Raw genomic sequence first — 21,478 nt, 5'->3', positions numbered from 1 at the left:
TCTACCACTCTTGTGTAGTAAGGCAGTTATATTCTTCCGGTTTATGCCTTAGAACCACTATTTCAGGTTTCGAATGTAAGGTAAATCCCAACCCCCTATGTAAAGTCATGCCAGCATCCACCAATAATTGCTTCAACTTGGAATAGCCCCACCAGATGTGCATAAAAAGCCCCCCAACACTGCTCTACATCCCCCTCCAACAGTACTGATTCACATTGGGGCAAGTGCGGTGCTGGCATGATGGAGGTGTAGTATCACCTGTGTAGGATCTATTAATGTGTTACCCTTTCGCTAAAGGATGAAGCGCGGCCATGTATGTTCCTTCCCAGTAGGTTCCTCCATTTGTGAGAGAATTGTTTACCAGTGCTCTCTCACTGCTCACTAACAAAATGTGGGTTTTGTCGGAGTCCAGCAATAGACTTATAATTTAGAGATAACCCACTTAGTGCCTAACCGTGTAGGAAACATGGTCTCAAATTAGGGGTTCTCTCTAGTGGCTGCCGCCTTCACTGCAAAATCTTGAGCCCAGTGTCTAATCTGGGTGTATTTGAATCTTGCACTCTCATTGAGCCGATATCCAGCTTTACATTGTAGGAACGCTAGAACATGGCCGTCTTGGAACATATCAGAAATTATTTGGCTCAGGAAAACCAAGTGAAAAAACAAAAATCATATAGTTTCCAGCACTACAAGTGAAGCATATACCATTTAAAGGAAGGTGGTATTCCTCTTAAATTCAGGTGGATTGTGGCATGTGTTCTTCCTTTTTAACAGAAATTCGTGCTTTGGAGTGAGCAGAGAATGTAAAGGGTGCAAGTTGATTTTTGGATTGCATGCAAAATTGTGTGCGTTCTTGATTAAACTATTCTTGTTTGATTGAAAGATTCTCATTCGATTTGTTGAAAGGTAGTTTCGTCATTTTAGTTTTACAGTAGCTGCGTGGATTCGTGCCATCAGAATATTGTAATGAAATTAAATTAAATTAAATTTGAATTTGTAAGTGTTCTACTACCCAGGGGTGTCTAGGCGCTATTGATCTAGGAAGAAAGGATTGAAATAAGCTGACACTGTAAGAAGGTAGATCATTGTACCATATTGCTGAGAGTGAGGTCGTTTTTAGGTCTCGCCTTTTCTAACACGTAAGTGATAAATAGGACGAGAGTATAGAGGCTCAACCAAGCTCTGAAACAATCGCGGATTTCGTCAAGTGCATGTGCTCGTTCACGCGCTCCCCGAGCCGCCTGTCTCCGAGAGCTTGGCCTCGTACACCACATCAAAGGCTTCTGCTCTCCCCTCACTCACACCTCATCCCTATATGCTCGCTCCTTCCCTCCCTCCCACTCTTTGAAACTGCTTTGCCGCCCCATGCCGTGCCTTTCACGCGCACAACATGCCATGCCCGCTTTGACTTTCAAAGCGTCCCTCGTTCCTGTTAGGACGGTGCTGTAGAAAGTAAAAGCTCTACTTTCGCAACTGCTTACATGAGCACCAGTTTAGTTAGAGCCGCCATTGCTTGTCTTCGTGTGTTTGAAGTTGAGTGCTTGGCTGCGGTTCTTAATTAACTACTATTGCCATCACATTTTTGCACAACGAAGCCTATTTGTGTTCGGAACCGCAGTTGACTCAGCTGCAGCCAGTAAATTAAAGACTGAGACTTTTTCTTAATTTGACAGCTCGTGTCTCTTGAGCGCCTGCCTGCATTTCCATCAAGATAAAGTGACTCATGTCGACAACCGTTCTTAAGCTATTTCGCTGCGCCCTACAAGCATACCTTAGATGGCAGCCAGTTGAACAGAAAAGCTGATGTCAGCATTTCCTCATTCGGAATGTACATCGACTCTGTGTCAGAAAAGGATACACTGGAGCGGCCCGCTCAGGGACAGAAGCTCTTACCCCAAATCCCTCAAGTCAAAACCCAGAACAACCATTTAATTGTTCCCCTTTCCCTTAGAGTTAACTCCAAGGGCAAGTGGAAGACAAAACAAGAGAGACTGCTTCAACACTGGCGCCACCTCTGGATTAGGACCAGAGATTTACCTGAAAGGCAAAACAACAATTAGCCTCCCTATTCTCTATCTTTCCTGAACTTCTTATTATCTGAATTTTCTACCTTGGGGAAGCTTACCAGTGATAGAATGAAGCTAGCTACTCTCCAATAGTCTTGTCTGTGAATTTGTGTATATCAGATTCATTGGAAGAATGAACTGGTGCCTTGATATAAACCCTCAGTGTTTTCTTTGCACCAGCAATGCTCTCCTCAAGCGGATACAGTTTATAATCTGTTAAGTCTTTAGTTCCTCCTTAGGAATCACGTTTTCTCACGGTCTTTGAGCATGCTGTCTCCAAATACCTTGCACTAAAATGTTCACTCCTTTTACTCAGAAAATAGGTTTTTTTTTAGAATATACTCTGAATGCTATGAACTACAAAAGTCTTTTCACCACTCTGAAATTTCCATGAAGCTGAAAATGATAGTCTCTTAAGGCTCAAGGCTTCTGCGTCGCTCCCAAGCTTGTCATGCTCGAGAACCTTGAAGTCTTTCAGTCATAGCCTGAGACTCAATAGAATTTCTAAAAAGCTTACTTGTAAAGGTGAGCTCTTCTCTTGACTGAAGACCCTCCTGGAAATACCTGCTCCTTTTCTCCTTCTTGAAAACGAAACACTTATACTGCTATGGAATACTTCTTGTCAGAATTAAAACTGAGGAGGAAAAACTTTCATTAATACACGCTTTGTACTTTGAAAGAAAGCGTCAAGTTCATACTTCCCATTAGTGGAAGAACGAAGGCTGCACAATCTATTTTCGTCGAGTTATTTATAAAAAAAAGACAGCGAGCGTAGGCTAGAAGCTCCGGTCGTAGAAAATTGCGGGTTGAAGTGCGCAGCGCGTACGACACGCATGTGCAATGCAAAGCACTCCGAGTTCAGAGGCAAACAGCTAGACCGCTGCCCACCACCTGAAATGGGAACAAACTACTGTATTCCAAAGATGACAGAGCGCCATATTTCCTTCATTACTTGCCGCAGGGAAGATCTCCAGCAAGGGCTCCTTCGCCATAAGTTTCTTTTAGGGCGAAGTGGGCGGATCCTGACACTCTGCGGTGGAAGTCTACTGGCTTGTCTGTAGGTAAAAACGTGCTATCCACTAAATCATTTACTATGAACGCTCATGGAGTACCACTTTTTGCCATATTCAAAATATCATACTGATGCTGCGTAAGTGTCTTCCTCCCCCCCCCCACACCCCCCAGTGTTTTTTTATATAGCGCGAACTAGACCCCAGACATCGAGTATCACAGCGCTTCACATGAGCACCAGTTTTGTTAGAGTCGCCATTGCTGGTCTTCGTGTGTTTGAAGTTGAGCGCCTGGCTGCGGTTCTTAATTAACTTATATTGCCGTTACATTTTTGCACAACGAAGCCCATTCGTTTGCTAGTAGCTTTACTTCACGTGCTTTGTTTTCCTTTAAATGTGCACACACAAACTTATAATTCTTATTAAGTTGTTTAGCTTTGGAACTTCACGGTGCTTTGCTTTCCTTTGGTTTCCTTTAAATGTGAAATGGAACTTCACGGCGCTTTGTTCTCGTCGGTTTTCCTTTAAATGTGCACACACAAACGTATACTTATAAGGCCGTGTCTCGCATTTCTCCTCCTGCTTCACACTTCACGGCCGCCAGGCCATGTCTCGCATTTCTCGTCCTTCCTCTTCACACTTCCTTCAGTGCCGCTTGTTTTTTAAGACATTGCATGCGTTTGTTATCATGGCAGCTTCAACTAGCCCTTTTGTTTGCTGTTAGCTTTACTTCACGTGCTTTGTTTTCCTTTGAATGTGCACACACAAACTTATCATTATTATTAAGTTGTTTAGCTTTGGAACTTCACGGTGCTTTGCTTTCCTACGGTTTCCTTTAAATGTGAAATGGAACTTCACGGCGCTTTGTTTTCTTCGGTTTTCCTTTAAATGTGCACACACAAACGTATACTTATTAAATTGTTTAGTTTTCATTTGTATGTTTCGAGCTAATAAGTGTTAGCTTTCACAGCTCTTTGTTCTCCGGCGGTTTCATTTTAATGCCCGACGGGCTTCCTTCAATGCGCACAAACAAGAGTATCTTTTCCGGTGTTTTTCATTTTAATGCCGGACGGGCATTTAATGCACCACCATCACGAAGTATAGCTCCAGAGCCTAGCGCTATTCATAAGTTTGCACAAATAGCGCCTTGCCTGTTCGGTGCCCTTCTCACTGGGCAGCACGGTATAGCCATGGTCGTCACTATGCACCTCACTCTAGCCAAGCTCACCACTGTGCAGTGTGCCGTGCTATGCTAATCGCTGTGCAGTGCACCACCACAGCTTTTCTTGCCTCAGTGCACTCAACCCAAGTTGTGTTATCGGTGTGACCCTTCAGCAGCACCTCCACCCTGAGGGCCCCAGTTCAGCCCAAGGCCAATAAAGAGCTGGAAAATATGGGGGGGGGCTTCTTCGCAATCTGCATTGGTGGGGACTTCGTTTTTGTGATGCCACTGTGCAGTGCTGTTGAACATGAGCCCATAATTCTATCGATGCCCAGGCCGCTGGCGCAAACCGCCTCTTAGTTCCCATGTTGAATAATTACCAAATAAAGAGACGGGCGCTGGAAGCAGGAATCAAGAACAGAGTTTAATTCTCATGAGGAGAGCCAGTCATTTCGGACACGAAACACAGTGTCTTTCGGGAGGTGCTCTGACAAGTGAGCTGAGACTCTTTCTTTTATACCTTACAAAACACTTGATAGTACAATCAGGACAGTGTGACGCAAAAGAAAGACATCCCTGTAATCCTCGTGTCAATCCTACCCCACATATGTTCACAATAGGAACCCTTGACCTGCTGATAAGAGGGGAGGGCAATCACGCAGCTGAGTGTTCCGTCAACTGTTTGGGATGTGTGCGCCTGACCATAGCCCAGGGGGTGGGGTGGCTAGGATCAATAGTGGGTAATTGAAGAGGAGTGACTTCATACAATAAGGGCAGTAAATGGTATCTCCTGGCTTAGGCGATGGCCTCGGACACGTGTGGTCAGCCGGACTCGGGGGAAGGGGTCATCAAAGGAGTGGTAGTCATGCCGCGTGGACAATCGGGCGCGGAGGGAAGGCTTGTCAACAGAGGGGCATTCATGGAAAGAAAGGAGGTGTTGGTCAGGCGCGGCCATGACTCTCAAGGACGGGATCTTGTAGAAGAAGTTTTACGGCTTGCCCATGTGAGGAGAAGGGAGGGAGAGCCAGGGTGGACACGGGGACAGAGTCACATAGAGAGAGAGAGGGAGAGAGAGATCTTACGACCAGTACAAGAGAGAGCGGGGGCAGTCAGGTGCAGCTGGGGAGGGCTACGTCAGCTAAGGCGAAGGATGCCTCTTCAAGAGGGAATGGGGGGGGGGTTTGTGCGGGTCAAGCAGGAGAGTTGCCTTTCGCAGCAGGGTCGCACAGGGGGAGAGGGTTTCATGGCCTATGCATGAGAGAGGGGGTTTAGAATACGCGCAGGAGGGAAGCCGGGGATTCCAATGGGTAAAAGGCCATGGTGCCTAGAATGGCTGTACATATGCATAGGGGTATGGGCTCTTACTGGCAGAGTGATACGGTCAATAATTTACGGTATTCATGGTGCCCACGGGGAGAGGAGTGGGAGAAGAAGGGAAATGAATGCTGTTTATGTACATCAATTTCTTCAACTTCCACAGTCGCCCCTTTTTACATTACAGCAGTCATTTTTGTAATTGATGGGTTTACAGGTAGTCAGGCATCGTTGATGAATTAGCATTTTGTCGATACTAACATTTGGCATATAATCATAGACAGTCGAGGTGATGGGCAGAATGCAGCACATAGGAAATTGCATTTTCGTTGTGTTCCAGACAATTAAACGCACTACATAGCATAAATCTTTCTAACTTAAAAATGTGACCAATGAACAGTTTTGACCAGGTAGTTGAGAGCGGAATTCAGTTCAATACACAAGATTTCTTCGTCACAGTGTCTTTTTATCAGTGAGCCATCACTGGTAGGCTCTAGTCCGAGTACTTTCGTTGGCGCTGTTGAGCACCGGCGGTGGAGCTATAGGTCCAGCTCAGTTCTATCCTTTCGCGTTGCAGGGTGCGGTCAGTCCTCTGCTGTTAGACCACAGTCCTGTTCCCTAAACAATCCGTTTGGCGGCGCCTTATGCTCGGCACCTATATTTCTGTGGCAACACCCTATTCCCATATGAAGGCAGTTCTTCCTTTTGGCAAAAAGTCACGTGGAAAAGAGGGTGAGCATGGTTCAAATAGTCGATAGGAGAGAGAGAGAGAGCGGAGTTGAGTCAGAGTTCCTGGGACACACAAAAGGGACCAAGGGAGCAAAGGATAACAAGCAGGCAGGCCCATCAATCGAGCCCAAAGAAGGGGGATGGAGACTCCAGGCACACGTGGGTTAGCAGACGGAGGGCTTCAAGGCGGCCCATCATTTTTCATTTTCCACGTTGAAATTGCGGTCTCGTCCCGTATCCTGTTGCTCTGCGGCTCCACCTTTGGTCGAGGTCACACGTGTCCCAAGATCCGCAGTCGGGCTGTACATCACATCTGACCCATCTCCTTCGGTGATCGTGAATCTTTGAATAGGTACAAGACAAGGTTTTAGAGAAATGGCAGAAGAAGATATCTACGCATGTGAATTCCTCCCTCAATTCTACGCATTTGGGAGATACGCTCATTGGTCACAGTCAGAGGTCCATTACCAAGCAGTGCATGTGTCAGCATTCCTACTGAGTTCATGGCAGGTTTATTCATCGTCCTATTTATAACTCAAGTGAGGATAAATGATATTCCCATCAACTGTGCATTTCATCATATTCAACATTACGGAGCATTTTACTTCAGGACTGGCTAATCTTTTCAAACAGGGCGGGGGTGCCATCATCGAGAGTCAGGCAGAACAATATTTTCTCGATGGTCAACAGTTACTCATGGTCATCATGTTTATATCCAGGACAGCGACTGGGGTCTATCAAAAATGGGGCGGGGATGCTTCGGGCGCTCGCGCTTGGGTGCAAAAGGGGGTGGGGCAATCTGGGCATTGGGGGTCAATCTAGACGTTGGCGTTCGTCTCTGAAGAACAGTCATAAGGTGCCATGGACATACAGTTCCCCTATAAATGGCCAGATTCGGGGGACTTTAGTCGTCTTACCTGTCCTTTCCTTCTCAGCCAATTCAAGTTCATTCATTTTGCAGAAAGGAGAGGCAGTAATATGGCGAGATACAATCATTTTAGTTTCGGTTAATTTCGCTGAACACCTTCGCGTTCAATATGTATCAAATCAGACTGGTGCCGGTGGGGCACAATTTTACCAAAAAGAGGGAGAGAAAATAGGGAGACTCTCATAGAGAGTGAGAGTCGTCCGCAATCTAAACGAGCCATTCGGTACACGTATGACATGTAGAGAGAGAGAGCGAGAGAGAGAGAGAGAGAGAGATAAGGGGGTGGTGAGAGAGAGAGAGAGACGTGTACGAAAATAGGTCATTTAGTGCGCTCACAACACAGAACAGCAAAGGTCAGGTAACACGCAGATACAGACAGAGGGAAGACATAAATCCGTACATTACACACACACAAACTCAGACAGGGAAGACGGCACATGTATTACACATATATAAGACATTCACGACAAGACAGGAAACAATTGTTAGCCAACAAGATCTGTTTTACATCCTACGTATCTTTACTATCCTATTTATCTACGTGCTTAGCTCTTTTTACCCTTCCCTCCTTTTCCTTCTCGCCCGTTATCTCTGTGAGTGTTCTCAATTGCCAATACTTACACCTCGGTTGGTCGGTCAGAAGTTAACCTGGTCGCGCTATTTACCCATGGTTGGATCTTAAACCATTTTCAGTTCCTTCCTTTGGTGGGAAGTTCTCCAGGCTGAGGCAACGGCAAGTATTGATCGGGAGAACAGTCGGGCAGCTTGGCTATATCTATAAGAGTGTGAGAAAGGGGGGTGCAGTGCATTTTGAACATCAGCAACATTTCTAACTTCCCAGACGGGTGGTGCCGTGGCAACCCTTACCCGTATATTTTTCTTTCCCTACCTAGTCAAACGTCCAGTTACATTATTTAACATGTCCTTTCTAGTCAATTTTTCGTCATTCAGTACCTGTCTAGTTTCTATGTCAGTCCATCCTCCCAGTCGCTATGTTCTAAGGAGGAACAGTCATGTTTAAGTCTACGTCTTTTTAAAACTTATCGTTATGAGGACTACACACTTATTCCCTCTTTCCCTTTTCGTCGGTGGTCCGACCATCGCTCTTCCACACTTCAGCCGCCGTTCTGATGTGACCTGCAGAAGGGAGGAGAAAGAAGGGGTGGGGGGGGGGGCAGCATTCAAAGTACATCAGCATGCAGTAGTCCGAAAATGTTTTTACCTACCATTTACTCGACCTATCTCCACGTACTGCCTTTCTTTACCATCTCGGCGTTTAAGCCCAGAGGGACCAGTAATGTCAGATAGATAATCATTGACGATCTGCGTATCTACATGAGTTACTTGGTCGCAACCCTCTTCGTCAGGTACAAGGGTGACGGTCAGGTGGCATTTCGGTGGTGTCGTTTTAAGGGTGTCTAAAACACTTTTCTGGCTGCCTGTGACACGTAATGTAGCTGCTAAATATCTGATCCCTTTTGATCTACATCTTTCATCATACTTATTCTTCGCTTACAGTAGCAAGACATCCAAAACTCATTAATGCAACTGCTACAACCATGCTTTCTTTTTCAAAATACTTTTAATAAAAAGTGTTGAGGTACAAATACAGGCCTACAACTCAGTGGGCCGGCTACGAAGCAGATTGAAACTGTACATAAGAAGAACGAAGCTGGTGGCAGTTCATTGCATAAAGTGCAGCAGTGCAATAAAATCGTATTAAACTTCCCTACAGAGCAAGCATGATGCATGTCAGTAATTCATCTTTAATAAATTCATAAATTCATTATCCAATGTTCATTCATTACCTAAATTACACCAATTCATTTTCCAAATCATAATCAGTACCCACCCTAAGTCAGTTCATTGTCCAAGCACATACTCAATATCCTTCGTATCTACTTTCATTATCCAAGAAAACTACATACATATCTCGGGGCAAAAAGCTGCGTGGTCAGGGTGCAACAAAGTTTATTCAAAACGTCTCATTTTGTGTCGGCGCCATTTTGGGTGGGGTCAGGCGAGTTCCAGCATAGTCAGAATGTCTCCAGTCTCGTATGGTTGGACCAGAACCTTCCGTTGGCAGTTCAAAAAGTTTGTGCTATGTGGTTAACAGTCTAACAATATGGACCATTAGTCAAAGAGTGGGGAGGGCGGCAACAATTTTCCTACCGGGTCATTCTGGTGTTCCACCGGAACTAAACAAGTCTGTGCCGTGGCTGCATTTTAGCCGTTTCCAATCCGAGGCTGGCGCCGGCAGGAGTTGCACCGATGTCGTGGTTCCCAGTGAAGGGGGCGGGGGCGCCCATGCGGAGGGATCGGGGTGCCCCCCGGCTCTTATAGAATCTTCAAGGTTGAGGAGAGAAGGCATGGGGTGCGTGCCCGTCCTGGGCAAAAGACCGTTTTTTGATGTTGACCCTCTTTAAGTAAGAGCATTGGGGTGTCGCTGGAAGCCTCCACCTGGAGGGAGGTGGGGGAGGCTCGTTCGCGTCACCTCCCCCTTCCAGCGACCCCGCGCCGTTCCTCGGCTCCGTCGCCTCGACATTGGCCGTGCTGGCTATCGAAGATGGGGGGGGGTGGTCGGCGGCTGAGGCAAGACAGCCCCCCCCCCTTCCTTTTTGACAGGTGGCGGGACTACCTCCAACTCTCCAGGGGTGGACATGTGGCGGGACTACCTGTAACTATGCAGTCGATGGCATGTGGCGGGACTACCTGCAACTGTCAGGCGTTGGGTGTAGTTGCGGCCATTATAGCACAAAGAAGTGCCGCCATTCTTGCCTTGGCTTCGCCCATCAACGAAAGCCGGATCGGGTGAGAGAGAGGGGTGGTCGGTGGCCGAGGCAAGACAGCCCCCTCTCTCCCCGCGGCCTGCAGGGCGGCAGAAGAGAAGGGATGGAGAGGTCCTTGTCATTCTTTGGACCGCCCGCCCAACATCATCTCCTACTGACCGCAGCCAGGCGAGCCCCTCGTGCCTCGAGGCCTCGCCTTCCGGATGGGCGTAACCGCGGACCTGTTGCACTTCGGGAGCTTCCGGAATGGGGGTAGGTACCTATTGAGTTGTTTCTATTTCATGTGACCGTTATTTGGGCGTGGCGGGCAATGAGGCAGACATGTCGGGAGCAGGAATAGGCAGTAGAGCCTAGCTACCTCGTGGCTATCTTTGCTGCCAAACTTTTCGCCATTTTATATTTCTTATTACGAACTATTTCTAATGTTTCTTATTTTTAGTGAAGTCAAAAGCTCATCAGGGGGTTACTGACTTAGCCTGATTTCTTTTTATTTTTCTTTCTCTTCCTTAGCGTGTTTCGAGCTAAAGTTTTCTGTTAGTAGGGAACGGTGATCACTTCATATTTTTATGTGTCCTTTTCACTAGGGGGTACTTCTGGACGGACCAGACGAGTTCCCTCCAATAAATGGTCCGGGGTGGAACGAGATTATCGATCAAAAAGGGGAACATATATTCCTTCATTAGGGTATCATCCTGGACAGACCGAGCGATGTACTTCCACTTACTAGGGTAGCCTCCTGGACGGACCAGATGGTCTACTTCCACTAAATGGCCCATGAGCGGGGAGCATATGTCCTCCATAAGGGTAGTCTCCTGGGCGGACCATGCGAGCTACCCCCCAAATAACCAAACAGTGGGGAGTGGGTAGGACTGACGAATTCACAAAGGGGCATAACCTACCCTTTACTACTTGCAAAGACTAGATAGAATATTTCTACTCCACGTTGTTTGCAGGCAGAAAATACCTCAAACGAAACAATTCCTGGAACAACAATGTCCAGGCAACCAACCAATCAGTGGGGAGAAAAACAGGCATGACGGATTACAACGGGGACAAACGTCTGCATTACCTGCCCTTCGCTATCCAGAAAGGAAGACAGAATATTTCTACTCGTCTCAGTTTGTAGACAGGGAAGATCTCAAAAGAGCAACAATCGATTATTAATCGATTTCAAACAATCCAGTGGGGAGAAAAGTAGGCATGACGGATTACAACGGGGACAAAAGTCTGCATTACCTACCCTTCTCTATCTGCAAAGAGGGACGACGTTCCTATTCGCCGCTGTTTGCAAACAGAGAATGTCTCGTTCTCAAAAGAGAACCAATATGTCAAGTAGCATTCAAAGCTAAATGAACCAATACCAACAGTATCAGTATACAAATACCGATTTCAATACAAACAATCAATCAATCAGGTGGATAGAACCACCCTACCAATCAGGCGTAAAAACACCCTACTTAATCTTACCCGGACCGGACCATACGGACAGTTCTTCATCTTCCTCCTCCAGCGCCCGATCGTTCTCTTACTCCGTGTAGCATTCCTGTGGGATTCCAGTCAGGACAATAGGTCACTCAAGAGAGGTCCGTTCAGAATTGGTGAAGTTCTTTCGATCGGCAGCCGGGCGAGGGCCCTCTCAAGGCAGGCATACCCCGATCATTTAGATGTTCACTTCTTCGTCTGGATCTCTCTTACCGAACCTTATGTCACTGATGGGCCCCGCGTTGGGACGCCAATTGTTGAACATGAGCCCATAATTCTATCGATGCCCAGGCCGCTGGCGCAAACCGCCTCTTAGTTCCCATGTTGAATAATTACCAAATAAAGAGACGGGCGCTGGAAGCAGGAATCAAGAACAGAGTTTAATTCTCATGAGGAGAGCCAGTCATTTCGGACACGAAACACAGTGTCTTTCGGGAGGTGCTCTGACAAGTGAGCTGAGACTCTTTCTTTTATACCTTACAAAACACTTGATAGTACAATCAGGACAGTGTGACGCAAAAGAAAGACATCCCTGTAATCCTCGTGTCAATCCTACCCCACATATGTTCACAATAGGAACCCTTGACCTGCTGATAAGAGGGGAGGGCAATCACGCAGCTGAGTGTTCCGTCAACTGTTTGGGATGTGTGCGCCTGACCATAGCCCAGGGGGTGGCTAGGATCAATAGTGGGTCCTTTGAAGAGGAGTGACTTCATACAATAAGGGCAGTAAATGGTATCTCCTGGCTTAGGCGATGGCCTCGGACACGTGTGGTCAGCCGGACTCGGGGGAAGGGGTCATCAAAGGAGTGGTAGTCATGCCGCGTGGACAATCGGGCGCGGAGGGAAGGCTTGTCAACAGAGGGGCATTCATGGAAAGAAAGGAGGTGTTGGTCAGGCGCGGCCATGACTCTCAAGGACGGGATCTTGTAGAAGAAGTTTTACGGCTTGCCCATGTGAGGAGAAGGGAGGGAGAGCCGGGGTGGACACGGGGACAGAGTCACATAGAGAGAGAGAGGGAGAGAGAGATCTTACGACCAGTACAAGAGAGAGCGGGGGCAGTCAGGTGCAGCTGGGGAGGGCTACGTCAGCTAAGGCGAAGGATGCCTCTTCAAGAGGGAATGGGGGGGGGGTTTTGTGCGGGTCAAGCAGGAGAGTTGCCTTTCGCAGCAGGGTCGCACAGGGGGAGAGGGTTTCATGGCCTATGCATGAGAGAGGGGGTTTAGAATACGCGCAGGAGGGAAGCCGGGGATTCCAATGGGTAAAAGGCCATGGTGCCTAGAATGGCTGTACATATGCATAGGGGTATGGGCTCTTACTGGCAGAGTGATACGGTCAATAATTTACGGTATTCATGGTGCCCACGGGGAGAGGAGTGGGAGAAGAAGGGAAATGAATGCTGTTTATGTACATCAATTTCTTCAACTTCCACAGTGCATTAGGAGTTTCTTTAAATAATTGAGTGTTACCCCCTAGACTTGAAAAGCACGTATGATTCAGTTTCCAAAACGGCAATTGGTAAATGATAGGGACATATCACCACGAGCATTATGTTTGGGTGTCTCTTTATACCCTGTGGCTCTCTATACCTGGCGAGTTTGTCAGCATTGCTATTAATAGGTGCAAGATCGACTACATATGATTCTATTGAGAATAGTTGCACTTGAAGTGCCTGAGGAGTAGTTTAAATTTGGTTATTCATTTCACTTTTGTTTCTTTCATCCGATTTTAAATTCACTGTCATCACTTTTAATAATCAAGGCTGGCCACATCCTTATGCCCTCTGTTAAACTCGTTTTTTGTGCCTTTGTGCTCTCTGTTTAGACTCAGTTTTTGTGCCTTTCTGCCCTCTGCATCACCACATCAACACTCCGCGCCACCCCAGCATCACTCAGCGCCACCCCAGCATCACTCAGCGCCACCCCAGCATCACTCAGCGCCACCCCAGCATCACTCAGCGCCACCCCAGCATCACTCAGCACCACCCCAGCATCACTCGGCACCACCCCAGCATCACTCGGCACCACCCCAGCATCACTCGGCACCACCACAGCATCACTCGGCACCACCACAGCATCACTCGGCACCACCACAGCATCACTCGGCACCACCACATTATCACTCGGCACCACCACATTATCACTCGGCACCACCACATTATCACTCGGCACCACCACATTATCACTCGGCACCACCACATTATCACTCGGCACCACCACATTATCACTCGGCACCACCACATTATCACTCGGCACCACCACATTATCACTCGGCACCACCACATTATCACTCGGCACCACTCTGCGCAACCACAGCACCGCTCTGCGCAACCACAGCACCGCTCTGCGCAACCACGGCACCGCTCTGCGCAACCACGGCACCGCTCTGCGCAACCACGGCACCGCTCTGCGCAACCACGGCACCGCTCTGCGCAACCACGGCACCGCTCTGCGCAACCACGGCACCGCTCTGCGCAACCACGGCACCGCTCTGCGCAACCACGGCATCACGCTGCGCAACCACAGCATCACTCTGCGCAACCACAGCATCACTCTGCGCAACCACAGCATCACTCTGAGCAACCACAGCATCACTCTGCGCAACCACAGCATCACTGGTTCAAATATGTTCTCTCAATGTTTCAAGCTTTATTACAAATGTCACAAAAAGATGTTAATATTTCAATTCTGTTCTTTGATTTTCGTCACAATAAAATACACTGAACATAATCTTCACAAAAGTTATTTACGAAAGTTTAAGCTATTGCCATTATAAATTAAAATGACTTAAATTTAAGTATTAATGATTTAAAAAAAATTAAGACATTGTTATTTGTAATATTAATACATCTAAGTCACGTAAATACAAAACATGTTGCATTACAAATGCTATAGGTGTCACATTTGCGAAAGTTATAACTATTGGCATTGTAAATGACAAAGCTAATTAATTTAGCTATTTTCAAAACCAGCACAGAAATAAAAAAAATTTCATTTACCATACCAATAGCTCAAAATGTCCTAATGCGAGACCTATTGCATTGCAAATGCTTGTTATATTTGTTTATTTAAGCTATAGAAAAAAAAACTAATATCTAATTCCTGGGTTTTACATTTTGCAGTTTTGTGGGATTCCTATTTTAAAAAAAAATTATAATAATTTATAGAACCTGACAAATAACTCAAACCTTTACTTCTCTCTTAATACACTTCTGCATAAGTTTATTAAATTGTTAACACAGTATAATATATTAGTGTTTAAATCTTGCCTTGATATGAAAGAAAAAATACAGAGCTTTTATTTTTGTACGGTAGACTCTGGTAGATCTTAGCCTGGAGGGAGCTGAGGTGGCAGAACTAGAAAAATATTGGGAGTCTTAAATTATATATGGGGGTTTAAGTGCTTCAGTGGAAACAATAGCAGAAGCAACTGCTATGTAATGGTGCAGCAGTATGACATCATCTGAACTAATGGGTATCTACGTCCAGTTTGTGCTGTATAAAACTCTAAAGTAAATAAATGAATAAACACACTCAACCCAATCTACGCCAAAGTGGGCATTAAATTGGACAGTCATCTAGTCTTTTATTGGCTGTCATAATGGCTAACCGGTAATGCAATTCATACAGAGTTTCACTACAATTTTTATTTTATGCCAGAAGGCGAGTCATGGGGCTTCTTTGAAAGTGGAAGCTCCCCGCAAATGTCAGTTTTTGTGGGATCTTCTAAGTTGATTACATAGAACTAATAATAATACTGCCGTGCTTGGTTAGCTGATGCATTATCGAAACATGCATGTACCTGGTTGATGTTTAAGATATTTGTAATTTTTCAGTGTCAACCTGGCTTGCAGTGGTAATGGAGCAGAACATGTAATCTCCGATCTTGTGTACTTGTCAGGAGTTCTTTCAATATTTCCTGCAAGCTAGCCGTGCTCTGTTTAGACCTGTGGGTATAGCTAGAAAACCACATTTTTAAAGGACTTATGATTTCACTCGGCATCAACAAAATAACTTCTACACAAAATGTATAGTGATTCAAAAGGGCAGGTACATAAACATAATTTTCTTATGTCTTTTGGATTGTTTGGTGGTGTACTGGCTTGCAACACATTATTTGTGGATTTGGATGACAAAGTGTAAAGTCTATTGTGTTGTCAGGAAGATAACCCTTTCCATTGTAAGGCACGGGTTCAATTAGGGAGTCAAAACGGCAATTATGTGGACTTCCTACCTATCTTCACAAGCTTATGAGGGATCAATTGAGACTTGTGGACCTCTATTTCTGTCTCTTCCATACAGAATATAAACTTGTAAACTTGGGGATTTATAGAGCGCAGTTGTTGCCCGAAGGCGTCCAAGCGCTAGGATAACCGTGACCTACAGAGAACAAGGAAGGGGAAAAAACAACGGTTTTAGCAAGCGGATGTGAATAGGTGAGTCTTCAGTCGCTTGCGAAACATAGTAAGGTTCTGAGTGGCTCTGAGATGAAATTGTAGAGTATTCCAGGCCTTGGCTGCGTTGTACATGAACGTCCTTCCGCCGGTCCTAGATCTTTTTATTCTTGGGACTACTGCTAAGAGAGTCTGGCTGGAACGAAGACTACGATTTGGGATGTAATGGGTGACCAGATCACGGGTGATGATAGGTCCCATGTCCCAGAAGGCTTGATGGGCTATACATAGCGCCTTGAACAGAACTCTCTGCCGGACCGGTAGCCAATGAAGGCTAGTCAGTCCGGTCCTCACTGAGTGTCTATGAGGGATTTGAAGTAGAAGGCGAGCTGCGCAGTTCTGTACAGTTTGCAGCCTACGAAGGGTGTATTCTGGTGCACCCAGATAAAGTGCGTTGTTAAAATCAAGACGAGAGTGAATCTTCTTTCCCTCGATTGAAAGGAACATACCCTTGATGCAAAGCCTAGATTTGTTTTTTCTTTCTTTAAAGGTGTTGATCATATCAGAAGAAGATAATCCTCCTTACATGCGCCCTCCCCTTTCCAAGGAGCTGTGGTTTTCAGAAGATCCAAATATTGTAGAAACATTGCGGTTCAAACAGTGGAATGGAAAAGAGCGGAGGTGAGTGAAGCACCACAATAGGAATAATTAGCAGCAGTTCAATTAATGAGCGTTTGTTTTGCACATTTCCAGGTGGAATTGTATCCTTTTTAAACATGGTTAAGAATGGAAATGATTGTGCTCACATTTTTAGCTCATGGCAGTTTTGTATGCTGTAAGAGCAGCGTTTCATTGGTTGTATCTTGTCTGTGCCTTAACAGAAGGGGGTCTTACTTTATGTAAATTATCATCTCTTGCACGTTAAGTATTTTCCAATACCTAGTTAAATAATGCCCGTTGTGTTCAATGCTTTCACTAGTATCCACTGATGTGGAGGGTGTGAGCTGTGTAGACATTCATTTAATTAAGCCCATTTCCTGGAAATGTTGCATAAATATTTATACAGCACTTGCAAAGTATCAGATTGGTGAAGATCAGTGTCAAAGATTCTTTTAGTGGGACAAGCTACTTAAGGCTAAACTCTGTGTTCTTAACCTTACAATAAATCTTGAGTGGATTATAGGGAGAAACCGCTACCATGAGAAATTGTAGAGCACTGCTCCATTACCCTCCTGCCTGTAAATCAACTCTAAATTTAAAGTGTAGGTAAAATCTCCAGCCACCAAGTGATAATCCTGTGTGTCTTTAACTGCGCTTTCTCCATTGGATCATCACTAATTTGCAAAGCCTATGTTCCCATCCACCTATAGAGCAAAAAACAATGAAAATACGAACCTGGAAATTATGACAACACTTTTATCCGTGAAACCAGAGGAACTCTGGTGTCATCCCTTATCGGCACACACTTCTTCGTGTTTCCTTTTGTAAAGAAAACACTTTCAAACAATTTTCATAGTATCATCTTTATTTCATGATTTTCATTGTTTTTTGTCAGATTTTATCGTGTTTGATCCTTCATACATCAGGCGATATCAAAAAGCATATCCAATGCATATCAAAAAGCATATCCAATGCATTTCGGGCATTCAGTTGGCATGCCCTTCATCAGGGATTGACACTACAAAATGATAATATAAGTGGACATTAGAATCAAAATAAATCTATACAGTGTTTACATCCATGTCATGGTAAACGGTGTTACATTCATAGTTCTATCAAGGTTATCATCTCATTTTCACTTGTGTATCATGCTAAAATGTGACGGTGATGTAGAAAAAATAGGGTTGTGATAGAGGTGCAAAGAAAAAGTGCGCTAAAAAAGTCGTTCACTTACAAGCCTGGTAAACGTAGTCACGATAATCTAAAATGAGAGAGAACGCTCGTCAGTCAAATGTGGTAGATGACATAATGGTTCACAACAAAGTACGCGTTGTGTTGGGTGCTGAGGGTCAGAATAGCAACTAACCTGGGTTTAAATGCGTCTCGCGTCTTGTCCGCCGTTCGTATTTCAGATTCGCCGGTAAAACTAGAATAGTTTCCGGCGTTCTTAAAATCAGCAAAATGGTCCGTGGTCATGTGGTCGATCACGTGATTTAGATACTGAAAAAAGACTATCATTTTCGGTCATAGAATACACGTGAAAAAAATGTACACGAAAAAATAATAATGCAGGGTACAGGTATCTGAAAAATTCGGAAGGGTAAAAATAACGGGTGGATTGAGGAAAGCGGAAACGAAATGGGGTAAAAAAGAGAGGGGGTCTGCAGGATCGAACCTATATAGAAAAAAGTGGTATAGTGTGAGTGAGCTGAGCTATCATAATCTTGATAACATCAGGGAGCTGTTGAGTTGGTATAGATCCACCGTGTGTTGTTGGGAACATGCACATTTACAACATAGTCAATCAGCAGAGCAAATCTCATAAGGTATACAAGAAGATATTAAAGATAACAAGAAAATTCAATTCTTTCGTTTAAACCAGTGGGTTTCTGGGTGGATAATTTGTGAATCCAGTAATTTTCTCGTCTTAGCAGTAGTTTGTTATTGTTGACTCCTTCATATTTGGGGACAGTCTCTAGAACGATAAACTTCACTTGGGACACGTTGTGTTGAAGTTCTGTAAAGTGCGCCGAAAGTGCTGACTTGGTTTCTTTAGTCTTATGTTAGATTTATGTTCATTGAGGCGTACCTTGATGCGTCTCTCAGTTTTCCCCACATAGGTCTTGCCGCACGGGCATTTAATCCCGTATATTAGGTTGCTTGAGTCGCAGGTGGCATTCACTCTTAATTTTATAGGATAACCCTTTGTAGGGTGATTGAAGATCTGTCCTTTGATGATGCAGTTACAATTACCACAGTTTAGGCAGGGTTTTGTTCCTAGATATGTAATAGGATCATTAGATTTACTTTGTAGGATTTCACCGAGGTTCTTGACTCTGGTGTAGGCAAATACAGGAGGTTGGCTGAAAGATTTGTTGAAATCTGGTTCCAGGTTAAGAATGGTCCAGTGATTCATTATGATTCGTTTGAACTTTCTACTATTGGTTGAAAATTTGGAAACCACAACTGTTTGGTTTTGTTCAGATTTCACGGTAGGTGTCAAAAGTTTTATTCTGTCAAATTTTTCAATCCTCTTTTGCGTTTCATCCACAAGACTCCTGGGGTAACCTCTTTGCAAAAATTTATTTGACATCTGTGTTAATCTTAAATTGAGGGTAGTCTGATCCGAAACAATTCTTTTAACCCTTGCCATTTGTGAGTATGGTAAGTTTCTGATCAGGTTGGGTTCGTGGAAGCTCGAATGTAAAAGCATGTTGTTACGGTCCGTGGGTTTGACAAACAGGTCAGTGGTGAATCCATTTTGTGTTATGGCAACTCTCACATCCAAGAAGTTCACTGTCGTGCTTGAGATCTCCCAAGTCAAGATGATAACCTTGATAGAACTATGAATGTAACACCGTTTACCATGACATGGATGTAAACACTGTATAGATTTATTTTGATTCTAATGTCCACTTATATTATCATTTTGTAGTGTCAATCCCTGATGAAGGGCATGCCAACTGAATGCCCGAAATGCATTGGATATGCTTTTTGATATGCATTGGATATGCTTTTTGATATCGCCTGATGTATGAAGGATCAAACACGATAAAATCTGACAAAAAACAATGAAAATCATGAAATAAAGATGATACTATGAAAATTGTTTGAAAGTGTTTTCTTTACAAAAGGAAACACGAAGAAGTGTGTGCCGATAAGGGATGACACCAGAGTTCCTCTGGTTTCACGGATAAAATTGTTATTTCAACGTCGTGGGCCCTCGACGTCTCCGTATTGAGCACCATTAAACTAGTACTTAATCAACTAAAGATATTAAACTCTAAACAAAAAGGCTGTGCATCTGCCAACATTCAATCAATTTGTCCCTCCTAAGCGCCCACCGGACAGATAGCACGCAATTTAAAAACTTGCAACAAGTGAAATTAATCATGGCAAATTATGAGGAAATATCCAAAAGCACAGAGGCTAGAGCCTCCACCTTTGCATATGAGGAAAAGGACGTGGATCAAATTTATTCGTTAATCAGAGAGGAGCTAGCACAAGAAACAACTAATCGATCAAAGGAGCAAAATATAAAACAACTTTTATATTTATCAAAGAGGAAAACAAACCAACAACTACATGCGAGTACACTCATCAAGTACCACAGGAACCACCGTATACCACGCGGGTTAAGAATTGCACTCAAACCATCACTGTGTAAACATTCCAAAAAGTTTCAAGAAAGATGGTATGAGATACTTAATAAGTGCTCACTGGATTTAATACTCCTTATCATCCAGGAACTATCAACTATTTTGGAAGAACTCTCCGCAGAAATTCAGGAAACAACTACTGAACTATCTAAAATGATGACTGAGGATGAACTGAACACAACACTTGAGGATATAAAAACTCAAATTGACCGACATTCAAGGGAGATTAATGAACGCAAGATACGTAAGTTCAAACGGGACACCTTGGACTATAAATTAGGGGAGGTCTACACCTGGGCCGATGTGTACGCACAGAAACGCAGAAACCGCCCTTATAATTCCAACACAGACACTTCCTCCACTGACAGTGAATCCACTGCAAGACCACGTAAAAATCTACCCACAAGGTCACCTCAGGAACAAACTTCAACAGAGGAAGCAACAACCAGTCAAACACATGATAGTAGCCCTTTTTTAGACCAGGGCCAAGCTCAAAAAGGAGACCCAGGAGAGGGAAAGGACAAAGAAAAGGAAAAGGAGAAAGAGCGGGAACCGCCAACCACCAGGAGCACCACAGCAACTACCAAAATAATGGAGAAAAAACCAAAGAGGAATTAACCAAAGAACATCTGGTCATTAATATTAGTGACCAACAATTGAGCACATATGAACTCAAACTATTGGAGAAAGGAACTTCATTTGTACCCACCACCCAGACAGACCTTCTGGAGCAAGAAGTAAGCTTTTTCAAGCTAATGCGCAAGCTCAGACTTCGACATTTTTTTGACAATACCCTTCCTGAACGCCCAACACAAGAAAAAGATCAACTATTGGGACTACGTCCACAAAGTTCATTCCAAGCACCCACCAGTCATAAGACTTTGGACCTGTTTGAAAACCTTGTAAAACAGGATCTGAGCAAAATTAAATACAGCAAACCCAAACATAAAAACATTACACAGAAAGATTTGGACACAATCAGGAAAATATCAACCAATGAACAAATAACCTTCACCAAAGCCGACAAAGGAGGAGCAATCGTCATTATGAATACTTCTATGGACAAGGACAAAGTAACCGAACATATCATGGATAGGTCAACATACTTGGAACTGGACTCCAATCCAACCATGGAATACGCAAAGGTATTGAAAACTATCATCGACCAGGCACTAAAACAAGGAACGATCACGGAGAGAACTAAGAATTTTCTTATAACCAGTAACCCTAAAAGTCCCACACTAAGAATGGTGCCTAAAATTCATAAAAATCTCAGGAACCCTCCCA

The 21,478-nt window shown here is 44.5% G+C and overlaps 1 protein-coding gene across 2 annotated transcripts in view; it reads left to right on the top strand.

Moving 5' to 3' along the window:
- Positions 1-21,478, top strand: part of LOC147721191 (apoptosis-inducing factor 1, mitochondrial-like) — a 249,867-nt gene that overhangs the window by 60,228 nt on the left and 168,161 nt on the right. For both annotated transcript variants that reach the window (XM_086964674.1, XM_086964673.1), the window contains exon 7: positions 16,423-16,553. In XM_086964674.1, the coding sequence (XP_086820800.1) occupies positions 16,423-16,553 (131 nt within the window). The remainder of the gene's footprint in view (positions 1-16,422; positions 16,554-21,478) is intronic.

The sequence above is a fragment of the Lissotriton vulgaris genome, chromosome 4_1 (genome assembly GCF_964263255.1).
Source record: "Lissotriton vulgaris chromosome 4_1, aLisVul1.2, whole genome shotgun sequence".
NCBI classification, from domain to species: Eukaryota; Metazoa; Chordata; class Amphibia; order Caudata; family Salamandridae; genus Lissotriton; species Lissotriton vulgaris.
Note: the sequence above shows the minus strand (reverse complement) of the source record. Positions and strands in the feature narration are given on the sequence as shown.